This window comes from Rhipicephalus microplus, chromosome 10 (genome assembly GCF_043290135.1).
Source record: "Rhipicephalus microplus isolate Deutch F79 chromosome 10, USDA_Rmic, whole genome shotgun sequence".
Classification (NCBI taxonomy): domain Eukaryota; kingdom Metazoa; phylum Arthropoda; class Arachnida; order Ixodida; family Ixodidae; genus Rhipicephalus; species Rhipicephalus microplus.
In genome coordinates, this window is record NC_134709.1 from 27743981 (window position 1) to 27755248 (window position 11268).

At 46.5% G+C, this 11268-nt stretch overlaps 3 protein-coding genes across 3 annotated transcripts; 2 read left to right on the top strand and 1 right to left on the bottom strand.

The window, feature by feature from the left end:
- The first annotated feature begins 1207 nt into the window (after nucleotides 1-1207).
- Nucleotides 1208-2154, top strand: LOC119185002 (alpha-crystallin A chain). Its single transcript, XM_037434134.2, has one exon. It carries the CDS (start codon nucleotides 1358-1360, stop codon nucleotides 1889-1891), a length of 534 nt encoding a protein of 177 aa, XP_037290031.2. The 5' UTR covers nucleotides 1208-1357; the 3' UTR covers nucleotides 1892-2154.
- Nucleotides 2155-3623: 1469 nt separating this feature from the next.
- LOC142774668 (uncharacterized) lies at nucleotides 3624-6054 on the bottom strand. Its single transcript, XM_075875303.1, has 2 exons — nucleotides 5245-6054; nucleotides 3624-4634 (listed from the first exon to the last, which is right to left on the bottom strand). The coding sequence occupies exons 1-2, from the start codon at nucleotides 5898-5900 to the stop codon at nucleotides 4403-4405; spliced, it is 888 nt and encodes a 295-aa protein (XP_075731418.1). The 5' UTR covers nucleotides 5901-6054; the 3' UTR covers nucleotides 3624-4402.
- A 2973-nt stretch (nucleotides 6055-9027) lies between these two features.
- On the top strand, nucleotides 9028-9978 carry LOC119185157 (alpha-crystallin A chain). The gene has a single exon (XM_037434264.2). It carries the CDS (start codon nucleotides 9182-9184, stop codon nucleotides 9713-9715), a length of 534 nt encoding a protein of 177 aa, XP_037290161.2. The 5' UTR covers nucleotides 9028-9181; the 3' UTR covers nucleotides 9716-9978.
- The last annotated feature ends 1290 nt before the right edge of the window (nucleotides 9979-11268 follow it).

Here is an 11268-nt window from a genome sequence, read left to right on the forward strand (position 1 = left end):
ACACACACACACACACACACACACAGAGAGACAAACTGTGGAGGCAGCACGTAAATATTTCATATCATTAATTTTTTTATGGATTTCGGCGGCATTTGTTGAGGCAGCCTTCGGGAAGGGTGCTCGAACCCCTCGCAACCCACCGCTACGCATTTTTACATAATTTACAGATTTCGTATATTTACTTTTTTCTTGTGTGCTATATTTAAATTTCTTGGCACTATTTGTGGAGCCTGCCATATTAGCCGCGGTACTTTAAAAAAGCTTTCATGTTTTTTAGCTCAGTGAATTAGCATAACACACGGAAATAAAGTTTACTAAAGCACCCTGGTGCTTCTTGCTAGCTTGCAACTCGTTCTGAATTGAAACGACTCTCAAAAACACAAGACTCACCTTTTCTTCCAATTGCCTCGATCCATTCTTCCCGTATGTCTGTGGCAGGAAACTCGTGAAAACTTACTTTACTTTGTTTGCCTTGTTCCGATTTGCAATATGGCACGCAGCAATACACCATACTTACATTTGAGGTGTCAGCTCATCTAAAAAAAAAAAACTGCACGCGGCCACTATTAGAGCTGACTACTGCAGCTATCTGCCGTCTGCAAGTTTCTGCACACGACCTACTGTGTTTCTGCGTATCTTCTGCAATTTGTGTATGCGTATCGTCTGGAACCATCGTGATTCAGTGTGAACAATGAATGCCTAACAATAGTTTTTTTATCTCGTTGGACTACGTTTTCATTCAAGAAATATTTTCATAATAAATTTTCCTTCATTTGTAGAAAAGTTCCCGTCTGCTTGCCACTGTGACCCTTTGTGTGCTTTTTTTACGGTTCTATTTCTGCTTCAAACGTCCACACGAATGCAGCCAACTCTGACGAGGAATCATATCGCTTTATTTGCCATATTTTACACATTCATACACAATTCATGCACAATAAGAACGATTTGCACTGCCACAGCGATGGCTGAAGCAGACGACAGCGAACAGGTGCTGCCTAGCGCCACGCCGCTCGTAGGTGACGGCCCTAGCGGCAGAAGGTATGAACTAGAACGTGGGCGCTGGAAGAGGTGCTCTCTGGGCAGGTCAGGAGTGTAGTAGGTCATGATTAAAAACACCTGCACGGTCTCCACCACGTGACTCCTTCCAACCAATCGACGCTCGCGATGGCTGAGTCAGTCTCGCGCTCTCTCCCCGGTTCTCGAACGTTCGCGAACACCACCGAAGCGAGCGCACGTCTGTGTAAAAGCGCGAGAGCGCGTTGCTCGAGGCATATTTCGACTTCTCGTCAGCCTCGATTACGAGCCTGAAGCCTCGCGTCTTCGTGAACGCAGCTCCCCGAATCGAACAGCAGTGATGGCCCTGTTTCCAATGCTGTACGGCGACAACTGGGGTCCCTCCGACTTCGCCCGGCGGTTCTTCAACGACGACTTCGGACGCACCTTCCTCGACGGTGAGCTGTTCGACCCTCCGTTCTTCCACCAGCGGTTTTACCTGGAACCCAGCCGGTCGGGCCGTGCCGCTGCCGAACTCCGGAACCAGACCGGCGATGCGGTTGCCTGCACTGGCGACAAGTTCGCCATCAACGTGGACACCCGGCACTTCTCGCCCGAAGAGATCACCGTCAAGACCAAGGACAACAGCGTCATCATCCACGGCAAGCACGAGGAGAAGTCCGACGACCGCGGCTGCTACGTGAAGCGCGAGTTCACCCGCCGCTACGTGCTGCCCGAAGACGTCGACCCGCAGTCGGTGAAGTGCCAGCTGACCCCGACGGGCTACCTCGCCCTGGAAGCTCCTCGCAAGAACCCGGCTCCCAAGGTGGACAAGAGCAAGCCGATCCCCATCGAGGTCCGTCACGAGTCCAGTGCCAGCGGCGACAAGAAGTGAGCCCGATCCATGAATTTCTCACTTCTCCGTGCTAAAGTTCCTTCTGTTTCGGTGAGACTGACCTCGGTGAAAGAAGAGTCCAGGGACCTGAACGCCGCAGAGCTAGCGGCCACATCGTGTAACCAGAGCGGGAAGCATAAGTTAAGAGCTGGCCTCTAAGCAAGCTTCCCCCGGAACTGTTTTTTTTTTTGTACTATGAACATTTGTAGTGCTCAAAGTTTCATGTTTGTTGTGCTGTTAATAAATTAAGTTCCTTTGTGCTATTCAAGTGTGTGCTGTGTTCTGTGCGTCAGTGTGAACCGCCCAACCGAGTAATTTCACTGGTGAGTGCTTCACTGCTAACTCTTCGCTGTGGTAGTTATGTATTCTCTCGCATAGGCAAAGTTTATGAAAGAGCAGCTATGAATAGAAGGATGCTGAACTACTTGTTGCATAAGCACACCCTCAGGGCAGACCTTCAACTAAGCATTATTGCGTTTCTCATGCAACCCGCCTAATTAGATTCATGGTGGATAAAGCAAAGGTGTCATGTCTGTATTTTGAGCACAGTTTTGAAATTTGAAGCTATCTACAATGTTATGGCCTCTAATAGCCTTGTGTATAGTATGGTCAACGATAATGCAATCTTTGCCTACCTTGCACTCATTGGCCCAGTTGTGCTCCGGCAAATACTACAACCTTCACATGCAAAGCTGTCTGTGATGTAGCACACACTGCATCAGAAACTAACATGCTGTGAAAAAAAAAAAAAAAAACGCTGTAGGAAAGCGAATTTTGTTGAATGGGACACTACATACCAACACCTCACACAACAGTGCCTTGAAGTCTCATCGTATGTTAAGCCAAAAATACATTCCTGTTAATTTTTGGCATTTAATGTAGCAAATGTACACAAGCCTAACAAAAGGTAGGTCAAGATGGTCTGCTGCAAACATCTATTGTCAAATGTACATTTCTTGCCATCTTTATTGCCTTTTAGACAGCTCATAAAAAAAAAAAATTAAATCTGAGGTGGTACTTAGTACTGCAGTGTACATGTGAGAAGAAACTCCAAATCAGTTTGGGTCGAGTATTGTGTCATAACATAGTGTGCCTTTCGTAAGACCAAACAGCGAAAACCTTGCACTTAATCTGTAGCACTCGTGCTTTTGCTGTCTATCATGTGTTTCAGAATTCTAATCTATTTCTAGGCATTTTTTACAGTGCCGTATGAATAAATGAACTATTACTCTACTTTGCAAAAGGAGAAAAGGGATTTCAGAGTTGATCTGTACTGTTTAAAATGTAACTTACTAGGTACGAAGCATCTCGAAGAGGCTAAATTGATGCCTTGATATCTCAAGCACATGCATAAGCCTTCCAGCTGAAGGATGCACCCGACACTGTCATAACGTTGACAGGGTGTGGAGCCCACATAGGAGTTTCAAGGCACGCCAGCACCAACATGTAGGAAAAGGTTTCTGTAGCACTTCTCCCATGCTAAGTCATCATCTTTTATTTTCCCTTAAAGGCCCCTGTTGGGGTATTACATAAGGGGGAGGGTAACATAGAAAGTTAGACATGAGACTCGTGAGGTTACCAATTTGAAACACACATCTCGGTGAAACAGATTACCAGTTTAGGTGCAAAATAACATTACAATTTAACGAGACATGAAGAACAGTGTAAGGTGGTAATGAATATTACTGCGTGAGGTGATCAGTAAGCAACTGCTTAAACACAATGGGCCATGTTAGAGTATGTAACCATATTTTTTTATTTATTCAATACTACAGACTCAAAATCCAAGCAGGGTGGTAATACATATACAAATATAAGTAAAATAATTGCAAAACTAAACAATAAAGGGCGAAGAGGGTTGTCTGGTAGGGTGATTATTCATCACATGTATCAGTAAGACAGTTACATTCACATATTGTTCTTGGAAAGTCTTATCATTTGTCTTCATTGGCATATTGTATGTTCTATACTGGATCAATACATCTCGCTGCCAGCGATCTGTTTCTGTTAAACCCCTACATCTTTTTTTTTTTTTGCCAGCTGTTCAACACAGGTCTAGGAATTTCCCAATTTGATGCCGTCATCCAGTTCTCAGCCACTCAAATGCTCTTGCTGCATCTTGGTACCAACTCTTAATGCAAAGAAAACAAGAGTAATCAATCCTACACCAATATATCCTGATTATTATCACTTTTCCATTACCTACAGCAGTTTGCTCCATAATCATCACTGCTCCCATTTTTTACATCCATCATTCCTCGTTCCATTTGTCTATTTTTATCAGGCTCCATTTCTCGTCATGGCAGTGCAACATTACGAGAGGAAATGAACCTAATATACTTATTTAATTCTTCCACGAATGATTTTAACATGCATTGCTTACTGCTTATGATGAACACATTGAAATTTTCTTTTCTTTTTGCTCTCACCATTTTTCGCACATTAAAGGCAAAGAAATGATTACTAAGCATATACCTGCCATGGTGGTCTGGACGCTAAGACACTCGGCTGCTAAGGCATCAGGCTGGGTGCTAATGAAAATGCTTGGTCACACAGAATCAGTGGTGGTATTACTGTCCCGGCTATGGTGGCAAGTGGAGCTTTAAAAAGGGGACCCTTAATAGCATTGGAGATTTGCGAATACCCAAACACGTGCGAGTCATGGCAGCGTCCAGGTGCTCCAATGTTGATATACCTGAAGCGGTATCTGTGATCCACAAGTGCCAGCAAGATGATACTATACCTGCAAAAAACAAGGAGCGTGGCACGTAAGGTGAATGCAGCGAAGTGCAATGGACACCAAATGTGTGTGTGTGTGTTTTTGTAGTTGTTACAGTCGTGCAGCTACCTTAAAGTACTATCACAAAAGCATGTATATTTGTGTACAGCTAAGAATCTGCTGCTTCCTGTGGTCATTAATGGAGCCAGGGATGTTTTTTTTTTTTCTTGCAGCCTTGTCATATATCTTCAATATAGTAAGTAATAGACATTAGGTTTTCTGCAGATGAGCTGCTGCTTTCTGCGGCCGTTATGAGCATGTCGGAATTATCATTGCAAATGCAATCTGGAATCTTCATGCTGTTGCGTTAAAATGCTTACGTGAAAACTGCATTGCTTGGCTTGCTCAAGTGCCTGTAAATGATGCGAGATGGTAGGAACCAAATTATGCGTTGACTAAAGCACTTGGCATCGCTTTTTTTTATTTATTGCGATGTGGACTTGCCTTTGTGGCAGAGCTAGGAGTGAACTATATAGCGTAACGAAAAGGTTGAATACTGTTGTTTTCTAGGCACATTAAAATACGGTATAAATCATGCTTTTTTTACATTAAGAAGTTGTATTAGGCCACTTACCAGCCTCTGTAGTTGTAGTAGTCTGTGACATGCCCCTTAGGTGGCGAGATTGGAAAGTGGCATCCATCCAAGGCTCCGACGCCTTGGCGGAAACCGGTGACGGCCTCGAATTCCTGAATGTGCCTCGCCATTTCCTCTGCGGTCACCATTTTGATACACTCGTGTTCCAGTACAGCGACAACAGCCTCGCAAAACTGCCTGTATAAGGTATTTACTGTCGAGCGTCCAACGCCGAAGAGGTTGGCCACAGTCCTATCTTCGGCTGACGAGCACAGCTTGTATAGGGCAATGCCGACTCGCTTCTCAGGAGTGATGGCTTCACGCATGCTGGCGCACTGCCTTTCGAGCTCACTGCGCAAGCTCTCCACAATGAAACGAAAGGCGGACGGGTACACTCGAAAAGATTGCTTGAAGTTCTGCTCACCGAGGTGAGGTACAGTTCCCTCGAACCACCTCTCGTTTCGTCTGAAGGCCCAGATCGATCGATTGCAGGCCTTCTCCAACAGCTCCAGTGCGCACAGCAAGGAACTGCTGAATAGCAGTTGCTGCTTTATCCTCTCCTTGGCGGCTTTTGCAGCGTCTGCCTCGCTTTCCAGAGCGAGAAGGCAGGCCGTGAGGCTTGCGATCCTCGCTTTTTCTCCCGTACGGTCGCCCATAACGTGTCGAGAGCAGCGAAAAACAAATAGGGTAAATAAAAGCCCAGTGGTGCCAGACGGACTTGTGCACGTCGCTAGTTATGGGAATGCTTCCTTATCTAGTGCAAAAAACTTTTACATTGGTGTTTCTTCATTTCTTATTCTTAAACTTATTTGAAGAAACGAGCAGTGCAACAAGTCTTTAATTTGTACATTGTGATACATTGTTTAATTTTCATTGCTTCTCTTTTACCTGCTAGCGCCACGCTTTCGCTAGCGTCCTCGAACGAAAACACTAAAAGGAGATCGTTGCTGCCGTGTGTGTTCGCCGCACGACCGGCTTTATAAATAGCGACCTGCGCATCCGCCACCAGCGCCGTGTCCGTGATTTTTTTTGCTTGGTGTGTTATTTATAGTTTCCGCGAGCGCCGCTGCAAGCCGTGGCGCTGCTTTTAATCCTCACGTCTCCCATCCTCGCGACTGCGTATGCTGCCGGGCGAGGGTGATCGGCGCGTTTGCTTGTGCATTTGCATGCACGTCTCTTGGTATTACCTCAACTACTAGCTATGGTTGAAAGAAGTTGGGCGAAGTAGTTACACGGTGCAACTTGCGCAATGGTTTATTGCTGCTCTGCAAATCAAGCGGGCGCACGGCCGCATCACGAGGAATATCGTTCCCGATCACGGATGTGCGGAACCTGTGGCTGAAGAACATTCATCTTGCTCTTAATGTGATGCAGTCTGTTGAAGATGCTGGCTTTCGAGTGGTTCGTCTTGTTGGAGACAAGTCGAACACGAAGTTTTTTTCAAGCTTGTCAGGGGGGCAGATACCGCCTGTTGTAGAGTAAGTGCAGGGATCTTATGAAGTCACATCTGATTGGGTGAAGTGCCAGCCTTGCCTGTCGAGCCTGTCAAGCAAGCTGCTACTGGCACGGACACCCGGAAGCTCCTGCTGCCTCACCTAGCTACACTGGAACGCTACCCATGTATGTGCACAATCATTACGCAGCTTGAACTGAAACATAAGATTAAGTGAACAGTTACAGATAGAAAAAAGACAACACAAGAAAACAAAGCGACACCGTGATATAATTGTTTTCTAAACTGCTGTGCTGGAGGGAGCACAGCAGTTTACGAAACCGTAAAACGAAACCCACCTCGCGAAAGGTGCTGAAGGTCTAATTCTGAAGGCCAGACTGTCTCTAAATGTGCTCGTGATTCAGTGTGTCATTTAACGAATAAAACATTTGGCAAGTTGTGATCTATTGTTGCTCTAAGCTTGAATGCATGGATTAGATGAGTTGGGTGTGTCCTCATTTCGTCACACGTTCAAGTTTCCTTGAACTAATTCCGTAGTCCTTACGGTGCGCCTCGAAGCCCAAATGCAAGCACAGCGCGTAAAACCCAGAAAAAAAAAAGCGTGTAATATTTGTTGGCGCTCCCGTCACCTGCATAAAACGCGATAAATCTGACGAGACGGCCAATGCAGGTACAACTACCGTAATACAGTTTAAAAGTTAGCGAGCTCATTGCACCAATCTGTGTGACCTGCGTATCAAACAAGCCACAATTGAAGGTGAAGTTGCGCAAGAACTCTCGAAAGGATAAAGTGACAAGTACGTACGCGCACAAAATGTAACAGCCGACCTAGCCTACTTGTTTTCCTGCACTTCGGAGTGCACCTCGCGGACCTGCTAAATATACCTCATTAGACAGAACCAGCATGGCACTGCATAACATTCTTTGACAATGTTGTCTAGGCTGCCAGGAAAAGCTAGCCCAGGTTGCGGGCCCGTGCAACAAGCCACCGTTACGAGTGCTGACGTTTCTACGTTTCCTCGAAGTTGGTTGGTTGGAAGTTGGTATATACTGCCTTGTTTCACGTCATGGTAGGCAGAACAAAAAACAAAACAGCTGATGTTTGCAAAGGCACGGGGTTTACACGATCTCGCGCGTTCCGCTGTCGTAGTAGCTGTAGCAGCCGACACGAAGTTGAGGATTAAACCCAGTGCCCCCTGGTGAGACGCGCCGTCAACATCGCGGCTTTTCTTGGACCGCGTAGCCCCGTAGGAGAAGGGCGCGTGCGCAGGTCGCTATTTATAAAGCCGGTCGTGGTTCGCCGCCAACACCTCTTTGCTAAAAGTCTTTCAACTTCGAAAAAGACCGCTTACTTAAAAGACTTTTTGCGCGCCTTGGGCGTCTAAGGTAAATGAAGTTAATGTTTATGCAAGCTGTTCATTCCATCGGCATATTACATGTCCCGAACAAAACGAAGCATCCCCCTATTTTTTTAGTGACGCGCCTACGAAGGTCAAGCCACTGATCTCCACTAGAGTTCAGTGGGTCAAGCTTGTTTCACGAACGAGCCTGACCGCACTTTAATTGAATGTGTACAAACACAATTCGCTGCGCCATGAGAAAGATGCAGCATGCGTGCAGGAATGCGAAATTCGAGAGGTCTTTTTTTTCTTCTTACATTTTCGCAATCAACACATACACATGTGTTGTCACGTATGTCACCGTGCAATTTACTTCGAACTACTCCAATTATAACAAAAAGCCACTGTTTTTTTTTTTTAATAACGGCAGCTTAAATACACAAAAGCGAAGCACACACGACCACGACAAGCTGATCAAACTTCGATTTCACCGCTTGTTTTGTGTGTTTGTTCGTTGTTTCTTACATTTTAGCTGTTGTTTACAGATCGTATGCCGCCAACTAGCCCGCCAGCACCTCCTAAGCAGTCAGTGTACGAAAATATCACGTTGAAATAACAACAGCCCCACATCTAACGAGACGCGGTTTATACAGCGCCGAGATTCGATGTATCTCTTGTGACGAGCTTGCGGAATACAACCGTAAATGGACGCACGAGTCACTTGGCCGGGTCGTCGCAACTGTTTGCGTCATTCCCCAAAGCCCACAATCCACCAATCGGGAACAAAATAAGAAAACGCGACGCTGAATGAATGGAACGCCACGGCGACAAGCGCGAAAGCGCGCGAAATTTCTAGAAACAAACCAACCGCCTCGCCACCGCCCACATGAAAAACATTAAAAACACCTGCACGGTCTCCACCACGTGACTCCTTCCAACCAATCGACGCTCGCGATGGCTGAGTCAGTCTCGCGCTCTCTCCCCGGTTCTCGAACGTTCGCGAACACCACCGAAGCGAGCGCACGTCTGTGTAAAAGCGCGAGAGCGCGTTGCTCGAGGCATATTTCGACTTCTCGTCAGCCTCGATTACGAGCCTGAAGCCTCGCATCTTCGTGGACGCGACTCCCCGAATCGAACAGCAGTGATGGCCCTGTTTCCAGTGCTGTACGGCGACAACTGGGGTCCCTCCGACTTCGCCCGGCGGTTCTTCAACGACGACTTCGGACGCACCTTCCTCGACGGTGAGCTGTTCGACCCTCCGTTCTTCCACCAGCGGTTTTACCTGGAACCCAGCCGGTCGGGCCGTGCCGCTGCCCAACTCCAGAACCAGACCGGCGATGCGGTTGCCTGCACTGGCGACAAGTTCGCCATCAACGTGGACACCCGGCACTTCTCGCCCGAAGAGATCACCGTCAAGACCAAGGACAACAGCGTCATCATTCACGGCAAGCACGAGGAGAAGTCTGACGACCGCGGCTGCTACGTGAAGCGCGAGTTCACCCGCCGCTACGTGCTGCCCGAAGACGTCGACCCGCAGTCGGTGAAGTGCCAGCTGACCCCGACGGGCTACCTCGCCCTGGAAGCTCCTCGCAAGAACCCGGCTCCCAAGGTGGACAAGAGCAAGCCGATCCCCATCGAGGTTCGCCACGAGTCCAGCGCCAGCGGCGACAAGAAGTGAGACCGAACCATGAATTTCTCACTTCTCTGTGCTGAAGTTCCTCCAGTTTCGGTGACACTGACCTCGGTGAAAGGAGAGTCCAGGGACCTGAACGCCGCAGAGCTAGCGGCCACATCGTGTAACCAGAGCGGGAAGCATAAGTTAAGAGCTGGCCTCGAAGCAAACTTCCCCTGGAACTGTTTTTTTTTTTTTACTATGAACATTTGTAGTGCTCAAAGTTTCATGTTTGTTGTGCTGTTAATAAATTAAGTTCCTTTGTGCTATTCAAGTGTGTGCTGTGTTCTGTGCGTCACTGTGAACCGCCCAACCGAGTGGTTTCATTGGTGAGTGCTTAACTGGTAAGTAGTCACTACTTCAAGTGTAGTAGTTGTGTATTCTCTCGCATTAGCAAAGTTTATGAAAGAGCAGCTATGAATAGAAGGATGCTGAACTACTAGTTGCAAAAACACACCCTCAGGGCAGAACTTCAACTGAGCATTATTACGTTTCTCATGCAGCCCGCTTAATTCGATTATCAGCACAGTTTTGAAATTTGAAGCTATCTACAAAGTTATGGCCTCCTCTGATGGCCTTGTGTACAGTATGGTCAACGATAATCAAATATTTGCCTACCTTGCCCTCATTGGCCTAGTTGTGCTCAAGCAAATACTACAACCTTCACATGCAAAGCTGTCTGTGATGTAGCACACACTGCATCAGAGACTAACATGCTGCGAAAAAAAAAAAAAACACTGTAGGACAGCGAATTTTGTTGAATGGGACACTACATACCAACACCTCATACAACAGTGCCTTGAAGTCTCATGGTGTGTTAAGCAAAAAATACATTCCTGTTAATTTTTGGCATTTAATGTAGCAAATGTACACAAGCCTAATAAAAGGTAGGTTAAGATGGTCTGCTGCAAACTTCTATTGTCAAATGTACTTCTCTTGCTACCTTTATTGCCTGTTAGACTGCTCATAAAAATAAATCTGCGGTGGTACTTAGTACTGTAGTGTACATGTGAGAAGAAACTCCAAATCAGTTAAGGTAGAGTATTGTCTCATAACATAGTCTGCCTTTCATAAGACCAAACAGCGAAAACCTTCCACTTAATCTGTAGCACTCGTGCTTTTGCTGTCTATCATGTGTTTCAGAATTCTAATCTATTTCTAGGCATTTTTTCCAGTGCCGTATAAATAAATGGACTATTACTCTACTTTGCAAAAGGAGAAAGGGGATTCCAGAGTCGACCTCTACTGTTTGAAACATAACTTACTAGGTACGAAGCATCTCAAAGAGGCGAAATTGTTGCCTTGTTATCTCGTGCATAAGCCTTCCAGGTGAAGGACGCACAAGACACTGCCATAACGTTGACAGGGTGTGAAGCCCGCATAGGAGTCTCCAGGCACGCCACCACCAACATGTAGCAAAGGGTTTCTGTAGCACTTCCCACGTGCTAAGTCATCATCATCGTCTTTTGTTTTCTCTTAAATGCCCCTGTTGGGGTATTACATAAGGGGGGGGGGGGTAACATAGAATGTTAGACATGAGACTCGTCAGGTCACAAATT